The sequence below is a fragment of the Eupeodes corollae genome, chromosome 1 (genome assembly GCF_945859685.1).
Source record: "Eupeodes corollae chromosome 1, idEupCoro1.1, whole genome shotgun sequence".
Lineage (NCBI taxonomy): Eukaryota > Metazoa > Arthropoda > Insecta > Diptera > Syrphidae > Eupeodes > Eupeodes corollae.
Window position 1 is genome coordinate 281,445,256 of NC_079147.1, and position 27,241 is coordinate 281,472,496.

At 30.0% G+C, this 27,241-nt stretch overlaps 2 protein-coding genes across 2 annotated transcripts in view; one reads left to right on the forward strand and one right to left on the reverse strand.

Moving 5' to 3' along the window:
- The window catches only part of LOC129941422 (cysteine-rich motor neuron 1 protein), a 92,253-nt gene extending 68,654 nt beyond the window's left edge, over nucleotides 1-23,599 (reverse strand). The window contains exon 1 of the mRNA XM_056050042.1: nucleotides 22,904-23,599. The gene's annotated coding sequence lies outside the window, so the exon portion shown is untranslated. The remainder of the gene's footprint in view (nucleotides 1-22,903) is intronic.
- On the forward strand, nucleotides 5,978-7,972 carry LOC129950887 (uncharacterized). Its single transcript, XM_056062823.1, has 3 exons — nucleotides 5,978-6,324; nucleotides 6,463-6,973; nucleotides 7,040-7,972. Exons 1-3 carry the CDS (start codon nucleotides 5,981-5,983, stop codon nucleotides 7,970-7,972), a joined length of 1,788 nt encoding a protein of 595 aa, XP_055918798.1. The 5' UTR covers nucleotides 5,978-5,980.
- Nucleotides 23,600-27,241: the final 3,642 nt, after the last annotated feature.

The following is a 27,241-nucleotide window of genomic DNA, read 5'->3' on the forward strand; positions in this document are numbered from 1 at the left end:
TTGAATTTTTTTTGAATCTTAATTAAAAAATAAAACAAAAACAACCTAACAGCCTAGGTAGGATTACATTTTAATTCCATTAAATTTTAGTCAGTGCAAAATGTATCCTATTAAAAAGTTCAAAGTCTCATTGATTTTTTGACCTTTTGAAAAGATAAAAAGATACTAAATATATTTGCATAATATTTATTATTATTAATATTTTAACGTTGAAATATAGAAATCCATTGAAAAATTCATTGAAAGGGTAAAAAAAAAATAGTCAATTGAATTTTCCAAACAAAGGCTAAGTATAAGGTTTTTTTTCGTCAGTGGTTCAGTTCAATTTTGTGTTTCGAGAAGCTCTTTTAATGAATAAAACCCAACAAAATTATGTAAAATAGTAATTTGTCTGCTTTTTATAATTAGTAAGGTTAAGTTGAAAATATAAATGCAATGAAGTAAAATAAAATAACTATAATTAGAACACATTTTTTAATCCCACTAAAAGATTCAAAGGCAACTTACAATGCTGATGAACCATCTAATAAGTTAAAATAAATTATACCCCAGCCAAGGCCATATTTTAGCACGGTTTTTAACGATTTCAAAGAAATGTTATTATTTTTTTTGTTACTGTGGCAAAAGTGAATTTAATTGAAAGACTAAATAAAGAAACTACCGGACTGAGGAAAAAATACAAATTAAAAAAAAGATGTTTACAGGATCTTATCCATCAGATACAGACACAGAAAATGCTAACTTTAAAAAACTTTTCATGCGAATTTATTTTAAAGAACATAATTATCTTAGAGCTTCATACCTTCCTTCCTTCCTTTCGCCTACATAAAATACCCTTAAGGTATATTTACAAAACAAAATGAAGCGTAGAATATTTTCAACTTTTCTTTTACTTTATTTTCATTTAATTTTTTTTTCTTTCGTCCTTTTGTCTGTTCTTGCATCAATTTTGCTGCCTTTGCAAATATTTCTTTATTTTTTCATGAGCGATTGGGATGTAGAAAAATCCAACCAGATAAATGAATAAAATAAAGAAAAAATAATAACCAGAGATGCTGATAAATTAGCAATATATCCAAAGGATCACAAAAAACATTTTCCAACATAAATTAAGTTATGTATGTATTTGTGTATGTTATGTTTTTAAGCAATATGTACAAACATATCCACATCTCATATTTATTATTTAAGTAAAAAAGGAATTGTACATACGTAGAAATGTTAAATTAATTAATTGGAAAAAATCATCGAAAAGATAGAGACCAGGAATAAGAAGAAGAATTAACTTTTGTGCTCTTAAGGATTGTTCAAATTTATACATCCTACACAATCAATTAAAAAGAGAAATAGGAAATGTGTTGAATCCATTGAATAGTAAAACCGATATTTATATTTAGAAAGAAAAAGAAAACAAAAATATTTTCACCTTTGATATTTAAAGAGCTAAAAATTTAAGGATAATTACATTATGAACCTTGACCTAAGTAAAAACTCCAATGTATGTTTTTAGTTGCGGGATTTGATCCGTGAAGTTGAATTTTTAAACCCCAATAGATGGTTATCGGTAGTACCCGTGACATGATGGTTAGTGCGATGGACTGTCCCCGTCCTGCTATACGGTCGACTATGACAAAAGCGGATGAAAGCACCTTGGGTCGTTTCGAGAGAAGAGTTCTTCGTGTGATCTTCGGTCCCGTATGAATATAAGGGTAGTGGAGGAGAAGGCGGAACGACGAGCTGTACAGCATGTATAGCAACGTAGACTTAGCCATAAGGGTAAAAGTCCAACGACTTTGAATCCACACCCACAGCACAGTGCAGTAGAGCAAGACTGCGAATCAGATGGCCTGCACAATTAGAAAGTGACCTCACCCAACTTGGAGCGCGAAACTGGAGACATCTAGTTGGGGCCGAGCTAGATGGAGAAGTTTGTTGGGTGAGGCCCTAGTTCACACAGGACTGTAGCGCCACCTTAAGTAAGCAAGTAAGATTCTTCAAACTGAGAAAAAACTGAGGTAGTTGCCAAGGACTTTTATTTATTTAAATCTGTTGCTTTAATATTGATACTTACAACATTGCACAGTTTTTCTCTTATCTTGAAGGAAGGTATATACCAAAAGTTCCTATATTATATTTTTGAGGGATCTCCCGCAATAAAATTTTTTTTCAAGATTCCAAATAAATTTTATGGAAGATAAGAGAGAATCATCACTGAAACAGAACGGCAGAAAATCACTCTCATCTTCGGGAGCGGTGTTAACTCTCATCACTCTGTATGGGGGCAGATACTAACGACGGAGGTAAGTCTCTTTTTAACTTCCAATAGGAAGTTTTTGTATTGGGTCCGATTTGTCAAATTGAAAATTTTGACATATCTCGACGTTATAAGGTCCCTAGAGTCGAAATAAAAGATTTATAGTTTTGAACATTTGATCAAATTTTTTGAAAAATCGAATTGAAAGTTTTTTAACAAAAACTAAAAACCTAAAAAAAAAGCATTTATAAAAGTTTCAAACTTATTTTATCTCACACAAAATATTGTTTTCGACATTTAATGAATTTTTGATAAAAATCCGACAGTACGTTTTTTCATACAAAAATATTATTACAAAAAACAGTACAAACATTTGGTAAAAACTATGTTCGGTTCCCGATATCACGTAAACAATAGAAGGTATTGACTTGAAATTAATTTCATTCACCCAATTTGTATTTGTTCATATAAGAAATAAAAACTTTTAAGAAATGCTACTAAAATTCTTAAAATTTGGTTAACGACTAAAATATCTCGTTAACAAAAATTGATTTTGAAATCAAATTATTTCGTCATATGGAAAATATGGTTAACAACTCTAACATTTTTGAAATAATTCAATTGACAACTTTTTTAACAAAACACGAAAACCTACAATTCTTTTAAGGAAGGCAAGTCGAAAGACGGGATGGGAAGTTATCAGGGTGATTCACATCCAAGCCTCTTTCTGATTATATCCTCGGTACTAACCTCAAAGTAAGTAATGTTGGAAAATAACATATTTTTATTACTAACACTCGACCTAGCTCTAGTCTGTGATACTATTTACTAAATAATATTGGACTTGAAAGTATCCAAGGAACAATGTGGATGAAATCCCTAGTCCATTGACAGTTCAAAATTATCGGGAAACTGAGTGGCCTACTTACAGAAACATACTACAAAGTTTAACAAGACCGTGTCTATTTAGTCCTTCCTTTAATGCTAGTTGACTTGATAATAAAGTCAATGACCTCATCTTACCATCAATGCATTTCCACTTATACTCCTAAGAAATAAGAAACCACAATGGTGAGCCTCAGAGCTAAACTCGCTCAGATGAGTATGTGGGAAATTGTTGAACTCAAGGCGACGAAAAATTCTTTCAATTAATCCAGCTATGCCTAGATGTCTGAAAAATGGAGTTGACTCTTGGACAATTTCAAGTAAAGAATAGCTGATTTTTTACTGGATACTGACTTTTCTGGTAGCTCTCTAACCACAACTTGCAGCAGTAATATTAATTCAAGTTCCAATGTAACTAATCTAAAAGGTCTGATCACAAAGAATTAGCTAAAATGGCTCTCAACAGTTTCAAACCATTTAATTCAGCATTACCAGTTAGCCTTAGACATAGTTTCTCCGATCCTTAAGGCAAGGTTTAGCAGCTGTCTATATCTGGTCCATATTAGCTTAGCATGGAGAGAAGTGAAATTTGTTTTTATAGCTAACAAGAAAATGCTAGGAAATTAACTCTTAAGATCTACGACCTATATGTCTATTTTAATTTCTTCTTAGGACCTTAGACAGATTGATTGATATTCATTTAAGGACAAGTATTGATACATTGAAACAAGCCTTTGGTCTATGTTTCAACATGTCTACTGTAAAGGTAAATCGGTGGAAATAGCGTTACACACCTTAGTTCCATAGAATTGCTTTCCTTAACATCGAAGGAGCTTTTAACAACGTGGAGAAATCTGCCGTCACATCTGCACTAACTTCTCTGAACGTAGAGAGTTCGTTTGGGGAGTTAATTAATTTAATACTGACTAGCAGAACTGCTCTGCTAGAAGATCCGTTATCAGAGGGACACTGCAAGGTGGTGTTCTATCCATTCCCCTCTGGAATCTGATGGTAAATGAAATCCTATCTGGTCTGGATTCCAAGGGTTTCATAGTGATTGCCTACTCAGATGATGTTAATATAGTGGTCTCAGGAATGCATCTTAACACCCTAAATGAATTCTTATAAAATGCCTTAGACAAACATATACTTTTTAGTGCATGAGAAGAAGTGAAAACAGTTCTTCACATCCTCTGTACATGCTCTCCTTTAGCTCAAAGACGCAAATTACCTAAGCGAATTAAACTCAAACTGGTTTCATTGAACTTGGTAGAAAGCTTCAAGTAATATTCCAATGGGCCATTAAACTGTCCTAAGTGTGTCCTACTCCACCACAGACAGCCACTTTAAGCTAACCCAACCTATGCTGAGAGATCGGTTTTCTCACAAATCAATTTTCCCACTTTGGGCTTTATAGTGTGGCAGGTGGAGGTTCTGCTACTTTCTAAAATGTATCCAAAATTATTAAATTAGGTTAATGACTCCCTTTTCGAATCAAATTCTGATTTTAACGGTTTTTAAATTTAGAAATCAGAGATCTATAGGAAATTTTGAAATTGGCTTCAATCTTAATTTGTTATGAATTCAAAAAATCAAACTTACTTCTGGAACACCACAAGGTAGTCATTTATGTCATTTTCTTTTTCTTTGTTTTTCTAAACCATTTATTTTCCATTTCGAACTAATCTTAAAGTAAAGTTAACATCTTCGAAACTATTTAAAATTCTTTTTATTTTTTTTAAAGCCTTACGATAAAAACAATACCATTCCTATGTTTCTTGTTTTTTCGGATGCCTTGCAAAATGCTTTGTGAGTCACAAAAATGGTAACTGAATGTCCCAGTTGTTTGTGTAAGCGTCTGGTAGCTCTTTTCAAAAATGACATATTTTGAAGTAGATTATCACATTTTCGTCGTGACAGCTTTTTAGCTTAAAATTTGACATAAACCTATAGAGATTAAATTTGGTCGTGATTCAAAAATCACCCCTGATATCGTAATCGTTACTATGAATTTCTGCTGCACAATTAAATAAGCGATTAATCTTCAGAACCCGAAAAACATAAAACAAAAACTAAAAAGTGGTTTAAAAAAAAATCACGTAAATACGATTCTTAAACCGTTTCACTTCAACTCAATCGGACTAAAGTTCTTCCATTTTTTTTTAAATGGCTTGACTATTCAAAAGAAGAAAACATCTGTATAAATTCATTTGACAACTTTTGGAATTGCATATCTTTGAAACTTAAAAATATTCAATGAAAAAATCAAAACAATACATTTTCAATACACGATTACTTAGAGTCCCATTGAGTCAGCAAAGGAGCTAGGAAACAGTATTTAATCAAAAATAGCAGTTTTTTCCATATAAATGCATAGCCGCATTATGAATTCCATTTTAAACGTATTTAAAACTACTTATTACAACATTTCTAAATTATAGAAAAATGGTTTTCACTTAATTTCAAATAAAACCGCCCAACACTTATGGGAAAATTAAATATCTACATTGCTTGCTTTAAATAGAAGTTTCAATTATTGCAACAAAGCATGTTCATATGATAAAATAATTTAATTTTCTTATATGAAAATAACAGTTAAACGTTTTTGATTTAAAAAATGATTTAAATAAATGAGCATCATGAATTTATTAATATTATTCCGCAAACATTTTAATGTCACGACATTTAATTTAAATTAGTTTTCATAAACGTCATCAATTTATCATATTTCTCGTGTCAGAATGACATAACCAAACTACCTTCCCCATCTGCATTTTTCACTTTATTTATACCACAAACATTAACAATACTTTGTCTAGTTGAATTTCCAACTTTAAGGAAATGAGTTGGTTTTTTAAATCTATTTTACTCTCGCTGTTTATTTTAATTCCAATTAGTTCAGTGGCGAATCAATGGCAGCTCGGAATCAGGGAATATAATTTTGCCAATTGTGTTGAACATTTAATAGTCGCTGAAAATGTGGATCATACAAAAAACATTCGAATTAGTGTAAAAACGGAGGATGGTGGTTTTGGAAGCTTTATTGCTGGTGATATAATCGATCGACTCAGAGCTAGGTTGAAAAACGATTTTACAACATTTGAGCTTTTATCAATAACAAATAGAAACCCTATTTATGAAATTCACACTCGATTGATAATTGTGGATTCTTTTGATTCGCTTAGGTAAGTTATTTGCGCTGATTTGTTCGTTCTCTAAGAACCCAGTACATACTCCTTCGATTTATCCCGGAGTGTGTATATGTGAGGGCCAATCGAACAAATGTTTACAACACCTTTTAGAGTACACAATTTTACTTCAAGGTATATACTTCAACTCCAACGGCAAACTACTCACGACATCCATGGATTACTCCAGTACTATTACATTATCCTGATAAACTACCAGGAAGGCACCAATGTCATAGAAAAAATTCTGGAATTTTGTCTTCAAATGTCCATTGTCAATGTCAACCTCATTGTTGAAGATCCAAAGGGAACTGACACAATTTACACATTTTTTCCATTTACCGAGAACAGCTGTCGCCGAGCTACACCAATAATTTATAATCGTTTTGAAGATGGCAAACTCCAATGGAATCGAAAAGTATTTCCAAGGAAAACCAAAAACTTATGGTTGTGTCCCGTTAAGGCGGTCACATGGCATAAACCTCCTTTTGTTTTTCTCCATGAAGATCAAGAAGTTTCAGGAATTGACGGGAATTTTTTAATCTTCTTATCAAAATCCATGAATTTTACACTCGATGTGTTTGAATCCCCACAGGGATTAGGGGAAGTTCGTTCTAATGGAACGATGAGAGGTGCCTTTAAGATAGTAAGTGGTTATTATGATTCAAGTTGAAAGTCCTAAAAAAGTTAAAAACAAAAATAAATTTTCCAGTTAGATGATAAGGAGAGTGATTTGATGGTTGGCGGGACAATTTGTTCGAAACCGAGGAGGGCGTATTTGGGCTGCTCAAGAGACTACTTTATGACATCGGTTCAGATCTTAATCAAGAAGCCTAGCCCCTATGGTTCACTCGAGGTTCTGCTGTTTCCCTTCGATTCACAAACTTGGTGCACATTTTTTATGTTCCTCTTCATGAATCTAATTGCTCGAGCTTTATGTAAGAAGATTGCAAGGGGCTTCGGTGGCAAAGGAGTTCTGCCGATGCGTCTGCAAATCATCACGTGGCTCCTGAGTTTCTTCATAATTCGAAGTTCCTATGAAGGCTCAATATTTCAGTTCCTGCACAATCAGCCAATGCGACGAGTTCCCCAAGACTTCGAAGAGGCCTTAGCTGAGGGCTACATCTTTATAGCCAAATCAACATATTTGCCATTCATCAAACACATCCCTCTGCTGGTTGACAAACTGATACTCACTTCTGTTCCTCTGTCGAAACTGTTTGACGAATTTGACAAATTCAATGGAAAATATGCCCTCATAAATTTGGACAACTATCTCACGGCTATAGCTAATGATTCTTCAAGGTATGGCCAATATGTCGAAGTGCGAGAGCCTATATTGCATAATATTGTTTGCATGTATTTGCAAAAGTTTTCATTTCTGACTGAGGAAATAAATCGTCAAATCGAGATGATGGTCAATCATGGACACATGGAAAAAGTCTATGAAATGTCGGTAACTGATAAATTGAGAAAATTCAAAGGGGCACACGGCAGCGCGGTGCACACAATACCGCTGAACGAAATAACTGGGGCTTTTGAACTGCTTTTCTTTGCGATTTCAGTAGGATTTTTGATTCTACTGATGGAAATTTATGCTGGAAAATGTGTGATTTTGAAGAAAGTTTTAGATTTTTTCCATTAAAATTTGGTTTTAGAGAAAAATGTTTTTTATTTTGTAATTGTAAATAAAGATTTTTGTTTAAAAAAGATTACAAATGTAACCATTTTTTGTGATGGATTCATAAAGATTTAAATATTTTACAGATAGATTTTTGTAACAATCCCGGTATGTTGAAGTTTTTTATAATTGCTTAGAATTTAAACAAAAATGGATTTGGGATTTTTTCTTGTATCCAGAGAAGTTCTGAAGCCAATGACAACATAAAAATAAAAATTTACAATATCTGTTACACATATTAAAAACCAACGAAAAGTTACAGAATCTTATAACAATTTTGTATTTCTTAGGATATAGAAGACTTTAAAAATCTATAACTTCAGGTCCTAAATTTAAAGTGGTCACTGAAGCTACTCAAAAGGCGAAACAAACAAAATATTTCCAACAAGAACAACACAAATTATTTTGGTGTTTCTATATTTATGTTCGGACGGCATATATTTTTAGTTTTTTTTGTAAAGGATAAAGCGTTTTAGAGGACGAAATGGGATGAACTTGTGTTGGAGTTTTCAATAGAAACTTTACAACTTTGAATTAAATCGACGATGTTTATATTGAACATGGTTATGATGTTTAATTCCATACCAGTAATACCTAAGAATGAAGTGCCAACTATGTCAAAAGTTTAAGGCAATAAAGTTTATTAAATGCTTTTAAACAAAAAATCATAGTTGATTGGGAAATATAGTCAAATAAAAAGAAACGCAGAATGGAATATTTAAAATTATTTATTGAAATTAATTTGAGATATTTAAAAAGAGGAAAAGTGAGTTTATTGCGTTTTGTTTAAACAAAAAATTAAATGAAAAATGCTACAAATAAATAAACATGTAGTTTGAGTTTGACCATTATCGCTTGAATAATAAGAAGAAAATAATGTCTTTAAAGTGAATCAAGTACAATTTTTGAGAAACTAAAATAAGTACAAAATAAGATGCATGAAAATATTTGTATTATCCTAGTATTTTTTTTGTAATTATAATTAATTAATACGTGAAAAAACATTTACACATATAAATATATTTTTTCTTAAAAATTGTGTTTTGAAAGTAGGATTCAGAAACTTTTGATTTAATAAATTATTTAGACAAATTTTGCAAGTTTTGTATTTTATTGTTCTAAAAAATTAATTAAATTCTGAATATGATGAAATAGTTTGTTTTTGTTTAAAGTCGAAAACCAACTTTAGTAACCTTTCCTTGAAAGTTTTTATTTCTTTTGTAAGAAAATACAGGATTTTTCTAAAAAAAAAATGATCACAGAATGAAATCACTAAGTGCCAAAAATAATGTTTAATATGAAATGAAATAAGTTTGACACCAATATCTCTAGTTCTTAAAAATATATTTAAGTCGAAAATCAATTCTTACCAAGTTTTAGTATTGCTTATTTTTAAGTTTTTATTTTTTGTAAAAAAAGGTCAATTCGATTTTTCTCAAAATTTTACTGATTGTTGACAATAACTTCCTATGGGAAGTTAAAAAACTTTTAAACCGTCTTCCCTTTTTTTAAAACTGTTTTATCATACATCAGTTTGAAGACTTACAATTAATTTCATAGACTTAAATGGCATTATTTAAGGAATTGTGTCGGGTTTGAAGACCAAAACAAAAAGCGGCCATATTTAATAATGTTAAAGCTTCTGTGACTGTATGGTTATAATACCTAGTATTATATATACTAAATAAACTATTAGGACCATTTTTTTTGTTTGTCCTCCGAGAAAACCCAGAGCTAGTTAATCCTGAATTCAGAGTTCACTCACAAACAAGTTAACAAGCTAACTTCAAGAGTATAGTAAACTGAAAATCATACACATACAATACATAATACCATCATTTTAAAATGTTGACCATTTATTTTATGTGTAAATCTATAGTGTGAAATAATTATGATTCCCTATGAAAATATTTACACACAAGCCGAATTTCTTTATATTTTAAATATTTTCTTTGTTATTCACAAAATAGTCAGCGATATAAAAAAAAACCTTGAAATCGTCTGCACCGTTTTGAAATCATGTTTGTTTTCTTCTCTTAAGTCTCTAAGATTCCTGAGTTGTTCTTACTAAAACAATCAAAATGCCCGCTAACGACATTGATATTAACTTCCTTAATAAACCATTTTCTCAATCCAATCAAACGCTTTTGTCGAGTTCATTGAAAAATATTTCGTTCAGTTAAAATTTATATCACCCTAGTTTCAGTTTTCCTTCTGTGGATGCTGCTGATTTTGTTGAAAGTCTGCTTTCTGTGAAATGAAATGCTTCCGCTCTGGAAAATATTAACTCTAAATTTTTAAAAATGATTTTACCAATTTTTTAGACAGCTAAAAATGCTAAAGGAACTGAATATAGACCTATCTCAATTCATATGTGTCTAAAGTCTTTGAGAGAACTTTGCAGATACAAATCAATGCTTAAAAAACAGTATGGTTACCGGAAACAACACAGCTGTACAACAGCACTCCTTTGTAGCACTGTAGAAATAATACAAGCGTTGGATAAGAACGATGTTACTTTCTTAATCTCCATTCATTTTCCTAAGCATGTGTAAAAAACTTATGCAGCAGTTTTATTTTTCTGCAAGTTCCGCTAAGCTTGTATATTCTTATTTGACTGACAGGAAACAAGCAGTTGGGTCCTCTACTATTCTGCATCTATATCAATGAGTTTTCAAGAGTGATCAAAAACTATTCCTGTCATCTATTATTGAGCATGACTTCTCTAATATCAATGAAGATCCTGACAAAATTTCAACTTAAATGGTCTTTTCTTGAACCCTAACAAATTAAAATGCGTAGTGATTTCTTAAAAGATTCTTTATCTCTCTTAAATTACATTGAATACGTAAATCTCTGCGTTAACTTTGAACGCTCTTTGGCATGAGACAACCAAATCAATGGAATTATAGGCAAAGTTTATGGTTCGCTTCGTTATGCACTTTATGGGTAACCAGTTTCCTGCCAATACTTTGTTAATAACAATTTTAATATATGGTTGTAAATTATATTGCAACTGTAACTTAAAGTTGCATTTAATAATATTGTTCACTATGGTTTTGGATACGAAGATATGACAGTGTATCCAATGTTTCAACCCTGCCTTAAATTTCGAAATTTGTTGCTCCCTTTTCTGATGTACTCCTGACACACCAACCGCAATACGGTTTTGACAAAATAAATGTCCCTACCACTAGAAGATCAAGTCAATTGATACATCTTCGCTTTACATGTTTTACATCCGAACATCTGAACATCCGACTGAGGAACTCTCTTCGACGCGCTATTAAGTATATCCAAAACTTAACAAGAACTAAATAGGCTTTAAAAGATTATTTTTCGAATAGCATTTAAATATTTTAAATTATATTATTCAAATGTACAATTTTAATTAGTTGTTTTACTCATCAATATTTCGGATGGTATACCAATCTGTACTGTACCTGATGTGGCGAGATAGTTGGTGCGTTGGACTGTCAATTCTGAGTTCTTGATTTCAATCCCTACCTGTTGCTATCTAAATTTTTTTTCACGAGTACTGTATCTTGCGAGGAATTGGCAAATACTCTAAGAGTAATTCTTGTCATCAAAAGTGCTTTCTCAAATTTGCCTTTCGGATTCGTCTTAAAACTGTAGGTCCCCTCCATTCCAGGCAACATTACTCTCAAGCAGAAATGGTTGAGAGTTGTAAGACACCAGGCCCTAGTTCTCAACGGACTGTTTATTTATTTATTTACCAATCTGTACTATTAGCTAGTAACCAAATTATAAGATATTGTATCTTACAGTTATTAAGCATTAACGAATATATAAAATTAAATGAAATAAAACCTAAATCGGAAAATTATAATTTTGTTTGCAAGTTTCAAAATCTTCTCGACTAGTGATATGTCGAACATTTAAAAATTTAACCCAACTTTTCTCTAAATATTTTCAAACATAATCAATCAGAATGTTAGATTAATGTTAATTAAGAGAACTGAAATGATAACAAAATATTCAAAAATAATTTCTAGAACAGTTTTTGCGAGATAATGAAATTTATTACTTATAGAAATCTTAACATTTTTTTTGGAAAACAAAAACAAATTCATTTAAAAGTTGTAAACTAAAATTTTATAGATTTTAAGGAACCTTCGTGCAACAACTTTGAGTGCTATAAATTACATCAATAATGTGGTACCATTAATATTAATTTTATTGTTGAAATTAAACTTGATTTTTGATACAAAAATCGTGGGAACCAATCTTGGGAAATTTAATATTTGTTATATTATTTGTTGTATTCAGAAATGCGTTTTTTTTAATATTAGAAAAAAGTAAATGATATATTCTTTTAACTACTCACTTCTTTGCTATCACTGATTCGAAGATGTTTTAAAAAATATTCACTCTTAATTGGCATACATTCTAAATCAACTTAATATTCACAAGTTCCCTTGCACTATCAATTCAAAGAATATTGAACAAGAAGCCGTTTGGTCTATATACGCGGCGAATATAAAAAATGTATGAATTCACAGAAACTTTTTCCTTTCTTATAAAGAACTTATCTTTAAATATATTTCTTCCCACCATGAGAACGGTAAATACATTTTTCCACTTCATTACCTGAATAAATTCTTAGCTTGGCTACAAAAAAAAATAACAACCTTCATTCTCTTAAATTGAAAAAAAAGAAAACTTCAATAAGGATAACTGAACAAAAATTCTTTTCTCTAAGAAGATTCGTCCTACTTTCCATTAAGCTTAATGCAGAATAACAATAATGAAGATATATACCTGTGTACCCTCGCTTATAAATCTCTTCTACCGAGAACCATCTCCTTAAATTCGTTATATCCTTGGCCAATATCTCACCGTCTGCTCAGGATATACCATTCTTTGGCTCATTTCAAATAAAGTGTACGGAATTTATTAATTATGTAAATTTTAGCCATTTACGTAGGTTTGTTCGCTTTAAAAGAAAATAAAAAAAACTTAACGCTTCAGACCCTAACACACATTCTTCGACTTAAAGTACCTTCTTTATAGAGAGTGAAGGACGAATTTAAATCCTTTTTGGGGTGCGGCATTGAGGTAGGTAGAAAAATAGCTTTGTAACGCAGTGCGGTAGATTCTAGGAGCTTTATTTCGTTATAAATTAAAATTTATAAATTACTTCTTGGGTGATGATTTTTATGCTCATCCCCTTACTGTAAGGGAGGAGGGAGAAATTATAAAATAAAATAAAGAACATAAATCTATGAAACAAGGGTTCATCCCAGCCTATTGTCATAATGCTTTGACTTGTTCTTATTTTTTACTTCAGTTTGTTATTGTTTTTTATTCATATTCATGTTAAATATTTCATCCGCATAGAATTTAATTGGATTATAGAAGAATTAAGCAAAGTTGATGAGGGTGTGCTTATGTGTTGACATAAATTGTTATTATTTTCAACAGGAAAAAACAAAAACACACACACAAAAAAAAAACATTTCTATTTTAATTTAAATTAAAAAAAAAGAAACCCGATAATGAAGGATTAATATGACACAACTATTTAAATTCAAAAGCACTTCTAATATTTAAAAAGGTAGATATTGTATAAGTTAAGTAGGTTAAATGACATAAAACCAATTTGGATGCTTTTTGTTAATTGAACTTTTTTATCCCAAATGATATCGGTTAGAAATTGGTAAATTTTAATTAACATTACGTTCGTTCGAGTGGCTGTTAAATAGGGGATAAAATAAGCGGGTTAAAAGAGATTAGAAAGGATTTAAACAAAATATTACGACAGTTATTTTAATTAGAGCGAATATATGAGTGCATAATAACCTAGGTGTTTTTTTGCGTTTGATTTGTTGTGCGTAGGGTATTTTTATCAATATTTTGAAAAATTCCACATAATTGGTATATAATAATTTCGATTATGTAACAATTGCTTGTGTGCATGAGTTAATCTTTTTTTATTTTCTTTTTTAATTAAATTGATTTGGATAAACAGAGTTTTAAATTTGCACCTAGTTTTTAATTATGTAGATGTAGATAGATACCTTCGAACAAAAAAAGGTAATAATTGTGGAGTAAATAATTTAAATTAAATATATTATTTTTACTAAACAAAACATTATTCAGTCATCGAATAATGTCCACAGGCTAAAAATACTTGTTTTAAGCATTAGTTATAAATACAGGAAATAAGGTATTAATTCCAATAAAGTTTAAAATAGCGTCATGCCTCTGAATTTTTTAAAATAAAAAACAAAAGCAATACCTAGTTGACCTAATTTTGATTTAATTTTTAACCATTTAAGAGTTATATTTAAAAAACTTTAATTAAATTCGTAGTATTTAGAAATCTTTTCCAGTTTTCGACTTTATGACGATTTTTATTTTTAATATTATTCGCTTAAAGTTAAATATTTAATTATTAACATAATAGTTATGAAGAATTTTCTAGTTTATGTACAGTACACAATACTTGAAATTTATTAATTTTGTAAGTTTGTACATACACATATAATCTAATAAATAAAATTTTCCTATCACAGTGTTAGTTGCCATACTCCTCCGAAACGGCTTAACCAATTTCAATGAAATTTTGCATATAAATTCGGTATTTTTTTAAATTTCTAAGTGCTATGGTTACATTGAACATCGTACACGGGGCAACGATCTTACGATACTATTCAGTGGCGCTATGTACAATGAAGCTTTGATTGCTGTTGAGGATATTTGCATTATCATTGGCAACTTACCACTCAATCATTTCGGTATATGCATTCACCAAACCAAAATGCATCTGATTCAATAGACGCTGAATTGAATCGTGAACTTCAATACAATACTGTAGAAATGGCAGCGGTTGTTTGCAATATCCCACTAATGAATGAACAACAAAGAACCATTTACGAGTATGACCACATCATGCTCGCAGTTTCGGCCGGACTAGGTGGATTCTATTTATTGGATAAGGTGGAACTGACAAAACATACCTTATTTCGCTTATTCTTGCTGAAATACGATATTTCTTCTGGCATCTTCTGGCATTGCAACTTTAATGGATGGAGGTAGAAAAGCTCATTCAGTATTTAAGCTACCACTAAATATTCAAAATAACCCAGACGCGGTGTCCAATGTAAAAAAAAAACTATCATCCATAGCCACAGTGCTGAAACAGTGTAAAAGATCATCTGACTATTTGGCGTCAGTCTGTTACTCCTTTCAGGTGATTTCAGACAAACACTTCCCGTTATTCCGCGTTCAACATACGCTGATGAGATCAAGGCGTGCTGAAATTATCGCCACTAGACGTAATGTTGGAAAAGTATAACTGAAAGTAAATATTCGTGTTCAAATGCTTCAAGATCCATCCGCTGAAACATTCTCAAAACAACTGTTAGATCAGGGGACGGACAAGTTTTACAGATGAAACTGGTTGCATTAAATTACCGGTCGATTTCTGCAGGATTTTTGATTTTTGATTGACGCTGTCATTGACCTTATTTCCTGATGTAGTAAATATACAAATCATGAGTGGCAAGAAATGTGGAATGTGGAGGTCAAAGAATTCAATCTCAAGATAAAACATTTTTTACCAGGAGACTTGGTGTCATACAAATCTTTTGATACAGTTTGTGATGCTACCGAAGCTGTAAATTATCCAACTGATTGTTTGTCTTCATTGGAATTACCAGGTATGCCACCGCATAATTTACAACTGAAGGTTCGATCTTCGGTAATTTTGTTTCGTAATTTAAACCCTTTACAGTTGTGCAATGGCACGTGATTAGTTATTAAAAAACTAATGAAAATATTATCGAAGCCATAATTCTAAATGGAAAATATTATTACCGCGAATCCCTATTATACCCACAGATGTGCCGGTTCAATTGAAACGCCTATCAATAAGTCTCAAGGCCACACGATGTCTGTCTATTTGAGCATTTTATGTTTTTTCACGCGGACAATTATAAGTGGCGTGTTCTCGAGTGGGCAAAGATGGGATCACAAAGAAGATTGTACACGCTGATGCATTAAGGGATTGATATTGTTTTTTTTTTTTTTGTAGTACTCTCATAATCAGCGATATGTATATAATTATAATTAAATAATTGATGTAATTTCTTATTTTAAGTTTTTGTCACCGTTTACAGTGTTCTTTACCTCTCTCACTTATATACCACATCCTTACACACTTACAATTAGTTATTTATTTCTCACAAAATATTCTCTAGAAATTATTTATATGACAAAACAACGTTTGTCGGGTCAGCTAGTAGGTACTATAAATATTTAATTTTTGATTTTTAAACTACCAAAACTTGATTTTTAATCTAGAACAATATTAAAGTACTTATACAAAATTGATAAAAACAAAATAATGTTTCAGAAATGTACCTAGATAAGAGTACATAAAATTACATTATAAAATAAATTAAGTTTTTCTGTAATTTTACGTATTTTTATATTGACAAGTTTTAATAGCTGTAAGTACAAGTAACGAAAGTTAAGGAAATTCAGTGCCAGTTAATTCAAAATAGGGATTTTTCATTATCAATTATTATGCATGCATTTGTAGAAGATTCTAATTCTACGCGAAGCATAAGAAAATCTAAGAAAATAAAATTGGAAGAATTTATTATAAAAATTTTTTAGTTTTTCAATTTTTTTCAAATCCATGGCATTTCAAAAATATACCCTACTTGTTCAGAAAATTATATACCTTTTTGTTTTTTTGGAAAATCAAAGCTTTTGAAGGAAGTTTTTGGCTACTTAGTTACAATATTATACAAAATCAGGGATTTAAATATTTATTTTAAGCATTAAAACAATTCTGTCATAATTATGAAATCATATAAAAAAAAAACTGGCTGGGATGCGACCCACAATGATAACTTCCCATCCCGTCTGTCGATTTGTCTTTCTTAAAAGTTTGTCTATATATACTCGTATCAATTTTTACGAAATTTGCGTACTATTTTTTTGTAGATTTTATTTTTATGAAAAACGGACAGTTGGATTTTTATATAAAAATTACTGAATATTGAAAACAATATTTTCTGTGATATAAAATAAGTTTGGAGCCAATATTTTTAATTTTTGAAAAGCTACATATTTGAGTCGAAAGTAAATTTTTACCAAGTTTTAGTATTGTTTTTTTTTAGAGTTTTATTTTTTGTAAAAAAAACTGTCAATTCGATTTTTTCCAAAATTTTATCGAATGTTGAAAACAATATTTCTTATAAGATAAAATTAGATTGAAGCCAATATTTCAAATATTTGAAAATATATTTGAGTCGAAAATCAATTTTTACCATTTTTTGTTCAGTTTTCAATTTTCTGTAAAAAAACTGACAGTTCATTGTTTTTCAAAATTTTAATGAATGTTAACAACAATATTTTTTGAAAGATAAAAGTAGTTAAAAGCCTATATCTACAATTTTTGAAAACATATTTGAGTCGAAAATCAATTTTTACCAACTTTTATTAATTTTTTTTAGGTGTTTATTTTTTGTAAAAAACTGTCTATTCGATGTTTCTCAAAATTTTATCAGATGTCAAAAACAATTAAATGGATTTTTTTCAAAAAATTTACTTCTTTGATATTACGTGCAAAAAATTTCAAAAATGGGGATATATGCATGAGCATTTATCTATAGATGAATCAATGGTCAAATACTTCGGTCGTCATTCTTCAAAGCAATTCATAAGAGGAAAGCCTGTAAGGTTCGGCTTCAAAAATTGGATGCTTTGTAGCAAGGATGGTTATATGTATCAATTTAATACTTATTGCGGAGCAAAAAATGTTAAGCCTTCTCTAAAGAAATTGCTATTAGGGTCAAGAGTTGTTCCTGACTTACTAAAAAATATTGAATGTCCAACTGACCATGCAATTTATTTTGACAATTTTTTTACAAGCTATGAACTTATGAAGATTTTAAAACAATAGAAATTTAGAGCAACTGGGACAGCTCGCGACAATCGGCTCAAAAAATGTCCTCTTCCTCAAAATAAAGAATTTCAAAAGCAAAAAAGGGGTACTTTTGACCACCAATTCGACGAGACCAATGAGTTGCTTTTCGTTAAATGGAAGGACAACAGCATCGTTACTATAGCCACTAACTACGACAAAATCGAACCTTGCGAGAATGTAAAAAGATGGGACAAAGAACAACAGAAAAAAATTAATATTCTTCAGCCGCTTGTCTTCAAAAACTATAATAAAAATATGGGTGGTGTTGATCTTCACGATCAGTTCATCAACACTTATTCTATAGAAATAAGAGCGAAGAAGTGGTGGTGGAACATTTTCAAATCGATGATTTTATCTACTGTCTCTAATGCCTGCAAGCTTCACAAATTGACTTACAAAGTGATTTACTGGAGTTTACAAGAGCTGTTACGCTGCATTATCTCAGATTTCACACTTTGAATCAAGGACGACCGAGACTCGCAGTCAAAAGGAGCATAACATAAAGCCCAGAATACCATTTTGCAAAGAAGTTACCAAATCAGTTAAGATGTCGCCAGTGCCATCAGCGATCGAAATGGTGTTGTGAAACGTGCAATGTGACCCTTTGCATACATAAAGATTGCTTTAAAAATGTTCATATTAATCAAAATTAAAGTAGTATGTATGATACCATTGTACCAAAAAAAGTACACAAAAAAGTTGTCAGTTGAATTATTCTAAAAAGTTTAAATGATGAAATAGTTTGATTTCAAAATCCATTTTTGTTAAGGAAATTTTAAGTCGAAAACAAATTTTTAACAATTTTAGTAGCATTTCTTAAAAGTTTATATATCTTATATTAATAAATACAAATTGGATGAATGAAACTAATTTGAAGTCAATATCTTCTATTCTTCAGGAGATATCGAAAACTAAACATCAGTTTCTGCCAAATTTTTGTCCTATTTTTTTGTAGATTTTAATTTTTTATAAAAAATTTGACTGTTTACAAAATTACAAAAAAAAATCAGTGAATGTCGAAAACAATATTTTCTGTGAGATAAAACTAGTTTAAGCCATTGTTTTTAATTTTTGAAAAGATATTTGAGTCGAAAGTAAATTTGTACAAAGTTTAAGCAATTTTTATTTAAGATCTTTATTTTTTCCAAAAAACTAATTCGAAAATCAAGTTTTACCAACTTTTTGTAATGTTTTTATTTTTTGTTAAAAAAACCATGAAATCGTCTTGAAAACAATAATTTTTGTGAGAAAAAATTAGGTTAAAGCCAATATCCCAAGTTTTGGAACGTCGTTAATTTTTACCAACTTTTATTAATATTTTTAAGGTTTCTATTTTTTATAAATTAAACTATCAGTTTGATTTTTCTCAAAACTATACCAGATGTTAAAAAACGTCATTTCCCATTGCATACAATTATTTTGGAGATAAAATCGTTTTTATTTGTAAAATATTCGAGGTGACAATTATTTTTTTTTCTTCAGTTTTTAAAACAAACTATAACTTAATTTTTTTTCCAAAAAAACGCTACATTTTTGGTATCACGTTACAATTTGTAATGTAAAATTTAATTCAAGTCGCTAGTGTTATTGGTTCCCGAAATATTTTGGGTTCACCAAAATGTTCACCTTTTTACTAAACCACTCATTTTTTTTAAAGTCCTTTCTGCATTATTATCTGTATATCAAAATTGATTTGAAGTTGATATCTCTACTGATGGTTCTTGAGATATGAACTTTGCGAACGTAAGGACGTACAAACATATGTACACACGCAAGCACAGACATCTCTTTAAAAATCTTTTATTTATACTCTAGGGACCTTGAAACGTCAGGAAATGTCAACATTTTTAATTCGACAAATCGGACAAGAACCGATTACAAGAACTTCCTATGTTAAGTTTATAAAAAAACTTCTATTACAAAATTATTAAAATTTGTCTTTTGATTCGAATATTCTAGGACCAAATAAGGAAAACAAGTTACAGTTTTTACAAAAAAAATTGTTTTTAATTCCACATTATATTATAATTTTATATACCGAATATTTGTAAAAAATCAGGTTAAATATTAATGATACTTTTTAAAGTGTTAATTAAATGATAACGTCCTTAAGTCCGCGTCATTTTGTTTCATATTCCACCTATGTACTTATGGCATAATAGAAAATGATATAATTTCACATATAAGAATGCATGCGCACTTTTTTTAAAAACATTTATGAATTGTAACCAAACAGAAATTAATTTAAATTAACAAAAGCTAATTAACGTTTTTTCCTGTGTTTGTGGTGATTTTTATTACTGGTTTCTTGCGATAACCAAAAAAAAAGTCGGAGAAAATTCCACTCAATCACGAAAGACTTACGAAATTACTTATGGGAAGACAACATTTTAAACTCATTTTCAAAAAGTTCAAAGAAAACCTCGAGTAGTATAAAATCTAATTCACTTCGAATTAAAAACTTTAGAATGGCAAACTACGCTACATAACATAGTAGCATTCGAGAAAATAAGATTTTCAATGTGGAACTACGAGGACTGCTAACAAATCAAATTCAAGTTGACCTGATGAGAAAGTTTAAATACTTTTCGTTCACTTTCTGAGCTCGAAACAAAATGTATTTCCTGCAATTTATGTTATGTTTAGTAGATGAAACACACTTTGCTTTTGAAAGTTAGTCAAGTCAAAATATGTTAATAATTAAACGAAAACTGAAAACATGAACTTAAGGAAGGACTTTTCGTCTGACACTATTATTTAGTTGAATCTGATTTTCGTTCACATAAACCAAAGCTTAAGCTTATTAGTTTCATCTTCTACCTATGGCTATCTTTAGCTGCTTCACGAGGTCCAAATATCACTTTTACTTTAATATTGAACAAAATTTTTTTATACCCAGGTTCCAAGTTGAAAATTCATCGATGTAAAGGTAATTAGTAACAACGATATTCAAAACTTGCCCTACATAGTGTGTTAAAAAGTGGCGTATGCAATATACCAATCTTTTGCTGCCATTTAACAAATTATTTCTATTCAACCGAGAACAAATTTTATGTCTGTATTTTCTTTAAATAACTATTGAATTTTGATAAGATATTATATTGTTTTCGAAAATGAGTTGAATACGCAGAACTATTTAAAAAAATGTATTTTCAATTGGTCTTGAAAGCATAACTCTGAGTTAAGTAGTTCCAAAGATATTCAATAGTCTGAATAAAATGGTTTGATCATATTGGCATAAATCAACATATGCTGTTCTGACTAATCAAAAATGTTTAAGTTTTCAAAGAAGTGTTTAATAAAAACAGCAGAACTTTTTTTTTCAAACATCTTCAAAAATGTAATTTAAAATTAATGCTCAAAGAATATTTTATGTTTCTCGTTTCTTTGGAAAATAATACATTTTGTATTATATTCGTGACCATTGTAAAAAAATTGTAAAAAAAAGTTCCATCCCAACATTGTTTTAAAAAAAAATTTAATTTGGAGGAGTTGTTTCTACCAAAACTGAAGAAAATAGCTGTTAAATAATCCTCCAAAAGTTATGAAAAAGTTCTTTGGATTCCTTTTATTTTCAAAAACAACACATTACAATGAAAAAGGAATCGACTATTCAAGAGATGTTGCGCCCTAAATTAAAGAAGTTTTATAAAATGTATTCGAAAAACTATATTGAATAGAATTTCGAAGAAGTGTCATAAGAAAATACCATTTCAAAATAATGTATAATAGGTTCCTAAAAGGTAAAAGAAATGCAAGAGATAGTTCACAATAGGTACTCGTGTAAAACTCCATGATTTTCTTTTTTGTTAATATTTGAACAAATATCAGTCCTTCTTAACATGCTACAGTTTCTAATAAAAGCCAACTTTTAAAATGCAACAATTCACATTTATAAATGTCTACTCATTTTACATTTCATGGATTTGTGTGTCCCTTATTTTAAATGTGAACTTCCTACATTCTAAAGTTTATCTCTATATTTCTTTTGAATTTGAATCTTAAAATTAATTACAAAATTCAAGAATACATTCCCAATTTAAAATTTCAGCGCTAGTGACTTTCTACTTTAAATATATCTCCTTTCAGATGTACATCTACAAAACACAACAACAGAAAAAGGAATCTTATAAAATTCTCCATTCATTCCCGTCCATAAAGCTTAAAAACTCCTTTTATCTCTTACCTCCCACTTGGGGCACATTCACATTCTTTTACTATAAACCTAACTACTAAATCTCAAAAACACTATCCCTCTTTGCATTATTAATTAACCTAAGAAATACCTAAGGGCTCAATGAATATCTCAACCAAAATGTTATTGTATACAAAAGGTGTATACCTTTAGGTACACAATAAACTTTAAACGAATATCTCCCTTGTGATCTCACTTCTGTCCCCTTCTTTGCAAAAATCCTCTTCCAAAAATAGGTACCTATAGCTCCTGTTAACTGTCTTGTATATATGTAAAGTCATAAAGTTGTCATTTAGCTTTTAAGAAAAACTTAAAATATATCATCAACATTCTTGATGTGTCTTACATAGGTTCGAGAATATGCCAAGGCACATAAAATCCTGTTTTATTTCCTCAAGGTACACCTATATATCAGAGATAAAACAAAAGTAGTTCGAGGAGGTATAGGCTAGGCATCCTTAAAAAATGCATAAATAAAGAAACTCTATCAAGGAATAAAAAAGGTAAGAACAAAAATTTCAATGTATATCATAAAAACGTAATCATAATCAACTTCAACATTGCCCTGGCATATTCCGTGTGTACCTACTATCATCATACCACAACAACAAAAAAGATACACATCCTTTTCATGTAACATAATCATATTTTTATATGTGCATATCTTACATCCTTTGAGATAAGTTTTTCATCGGATATAGGTAAGGTAGGTAGGTTAGGTTGTTGGTAGGTATACCTTTTCCGTAATTTGTTTTTGATTCCCCTGCTTGAGGTGGTGAATCTGGTGCTAGAGCTGATGCTGTAGCTGGAGCTGGAACTGGTAGTGTATCCTTATGATGCGCAACGAGCTGTACGAACGCATAGAATTTATTCCACAAAAGAGTAACGAACGAAAGGATATCTATCTATCTTCTACTTGTATCATGGCACTTCATCGAAATACAACACACTCTTTTACATAATTTCACTGGTTTTGATTTCTTTTTCTTTTTTAACTTAACTTTGCTTTGCTTTAATTTTATTCTTGTCGTTTTACGTTTTACAGCACTTCCGAAAAATTCACTTTTTTTTGTTGTTATCCTTGAAGGACACTCAAATGGAAAGAAAAGAAGTCGTTTTCAAGATCAAGGATTTGTGCGGAAAATCATGTAACACATATTATTAAGGGAGAAAAGGACACATCCGAATTTACGTAACACTCGAGCGAAATTTTTTCTAGCTTTATAGCTATTTTCAACATTTTCGTAAGGACATCTCCTTGTTGTGTGTACGGTGGTAACTGGTTAGAGATGGTGACCAATATACCTACCCACAATCGAATCGAAGTTGTTGTACACAAAATACTCAAGAAGTTTTCTCTCTTTGAATTTCGCGTTTTAAGGACGACAGGAACTTTTTCGCAGCCGGTTGGTTCTGTCGACTAAAGATTACTGAAGAAGTCAGGAACTGTGTAATGAGTATTTCACGGATGACGTTCTGGGAGATTCACTTGGGCCGTCTTGGGCAATTTCCCAGTATATTTTCGTAAGATCCACACATGCGCGGGAAATATCCTTTTTTGATGGAGACTGGAAAATGTCATAGGGATGGAGACTATACACAAATGTCTTACCGATATTTAAATAAATTGTTGTGAACCTGGAATATAAGTTAGTCTTAGGTCAGTTCTTTAAACAAGTACATATACAAAATATCCTTATGTACCTATTTATATAAATATCCCTTTTTATACAAAAAAGCATTAAATTAAATGTGTGTACCCTTTTCTAGATAAGATATAAATTTTTTCTTGTTTATACTACAAATCGATTTGAATTTTTAATACAAGGACTAAGCTCTAAATCACCCTTAAACTACTCTTCTTAGATAAATGTAGGTACATAGTTACATATTATATGAAGCCTTGCATCAGGTAAAAGGATAATAGTATAAGGTTTGAAATATTCAGAAATTTAATTAAGAATTACGTTTACGATGGCAAAGGGGAATCATTTTTGAATAATATAACTTTGATTTTTGTTTTAAAGTTCACTAATTAGATTAGCCCAGAATTATCGTATTTTAGAATCTGTTTTAAAGTTCAACATAATTTACATAATGTACATAACTTTGACCAGTCACATATGTACGTGCTTTCGAAACTTAAAAATTCACAATTGAATGAATAAATTAATATGGACACAGAGTGTCCAGGGAATAATGTATGTGATTGGTGGAATCTGAATGTGTATGTGAAACTGCAGAAAAGTTCCTAAATGTCATGAAATTGACATAAGACTGCTAATTGGAAAATTGTATTTTTGAAGGCTTATTAACATTTAGCTTTAAGGTTTTTAGGAGCATGTAAATTGCTTATAGTTTGATGGAATATCATAAATATTAAAAGTTTGAATGTTCCGAACATGAAAATATTTTAATATTATTTTCGAAGATAAAGAAAATAAAATTATGAAAATCATATGGTACTTTATTTTTTGGAAAAGCTTTTAGTAAAACTAAAACCATCTCTTTTCAAACAACGTCTTTATTTATTGCTCTTCATATTGTTCTTATAATAAATAGCATTAAAAACAATGTTTTAAGTTATCTTTAACATTTTAAAAAAATCATAAAATTGAAACTTGATGTTATTGAAAAATTATCAGGCGGAATTTTAATTTAGCACAACTTAATTTCTAATTTTATTAATTAAATAAATTAATAATAAAATGTACGATTGGCTCACACGAACTTCCTAATGTACCCAAAGAGTAAGGTTGAAGAGATTTCCTGTATTTTAAGATCTAAAAATGTCCCTGCAAACAATTTCCTAAATATGTAATTATTTAAATATAATTTGATTACTTAAAAAAAACTCTATTTTTCAAAAATTTTATTTTAATAATGTTAGAGCGGTTATTTTTACTTGCGTCACATAGGAACTATATGGCAAGTTTTGAATTCGTGCAAAATTTCGAACGCGCGATTTTGATTACACATGATATTACGATGGTAGAGAAGTCGAAAAAAGTGGGTCCCGCGATTCCGTCCGGTCTTTTTTGTCTGTCTTTCCACGCTCCTACAGCCTTACCATTGGGTCGATTGAGTTCAAACTTGGAAGTAAATGTTTTGAGCAGATTCGCGTTAGGCGTTAGGAGTTTTTTCATTTTTCTTAAGATCAAAACTTACAGTTTTATTTATAAAAAATGTATTTAAAAACAAACCGCTCTAAAGATTTTCTGAAAATCAAGGGTTTTTTGAATTATAAAAAGGCATTTAAATTTTTGAAGACAAACTTATTTTTCAGGTAAAATTTTGAATCTTAAAATATTTTTAACTTCCCATAGGAAGTTATTGTAATGGGTCCGATTTGTCAAATTGAAAATTTTGACATTTCTCGACGTTTCAAAGACCCTAGAGTCGAAATAAAAGATTTTTAGAAATATGTCTGTCTGCGTGTGTACGTACGTTCGTACGTCCGTACGTTCGCGACGTTTTTTCGTTGTCCATAGCTCAAGAACCAGAAGAGATATCGATTTCAAATAAATTTTGTTGTATAGATAATAAGGCAGAAAGATGTAGAAAGGGCTCTCAAGAAAATTGCGTGCGAGGTTTTTTTACCATAGCAGTTTTACAAAAATTGAACGATTTGGTTAACCCTAAATATCTCATGAACCAATGACGCTAAAGACTTGAGTTAAATTTTATATTATATATTAAAACGTAATACAAAACAAATATATTTTTGGAAAAAAAACCAATTAACGGTTTTTTTATGAATCAAAAAACTGTAAAAAAATTGTCACACAGAAAATTTTACGACCAAAATATGATTTCATCTCCAAACAATTTTGTGGAACGAAGAATAATATTTTTGACATCTGATCAAATTTTGAGAAAATCGAATTAACAGTTTTTATATAAAAAATATAAACCTAAAAAAAACAATACTCAAAATTGGTAAAAATTGAATTTCGACGACTTGAGACTTAGGCTTCAAACTTATTTTATCTTATAGGAAATTTTGTTTTAAACATTCTGAAAAATGTTGAGAAAAATCGAATTGACAGTTTTTTTACAAAATATAAAAACGGAAAAAAAATTTACAAAAGTTGTTAAAAATTAATTTTTGACTCAAATATGTATTAAAAAGTTGTAGATATTGGCTTTAAACTACTTTTATCTTTCAAAAAATATTTTTGTTAACATTCAGAAAAATTTTGAAAAAAAAAATCGAATTGACAGTTTTTGTACAAAAAAATTAACAAAAGTTGGTAAAAATTTACTTTCGACTCAAATAGCATTCCATAAATTAAAAATATTGGCTTCAAACTTATTTTATTTCACAGAAAATATTGTTTTCGATATTTAGTATTTTTTATATAAAATTCCAACAGTCCCTTTTTTTTATAAAAAATAAAATCTACAAGAAATAGTACGCAAATACGTTAAAAATTGATATAAGTACATATAGAAAAACTTTTAAGCGAGACAAATCGACAGATGGGATGGGAGGTTATCAGTTTGAGTCGCATCCCAGCCTCTTTTTTTTAAAGTAAATTATTTTTACAAAATTTTAATTAAATTTCTACCTTTTATCCAAATTAATAATGCATTTGGTACACATTTATGTATTTTTATAACTATAACTATTGTTAATACCAACTATGGCCGTGTAGCGCCAATGCATTAGATTAACGAATATGGTGTGTTTAATCAATAATTTATTTTAAAGTGTCTATCAAGAATTAATATCTTGGTACTTTTGTATATATGATTTTAAAATATTATGATTTAAGAATAAGGTTGTTTAACACATATTTTAGTTGCCTTCGCCTATATAAAAGAATAAATACTTAAAACTAGTTAAAGACACGAACAAACTCTACAACTACTGCTTACGTATCACTTCATAAATAAAACCAAAAACACACAAGAGCCTGACTTTCCATCCTGCTTCTTCTAATATGAAATTAAAATAAGGCTATCCAATTGAACGAAATAGTTGAATACATAAACAATTGTTTTCGTTCAGTACGCTTACAAATATATTTCACTTGCGGGATAAAATGTCATAGGATGAATTGCGCGTTTT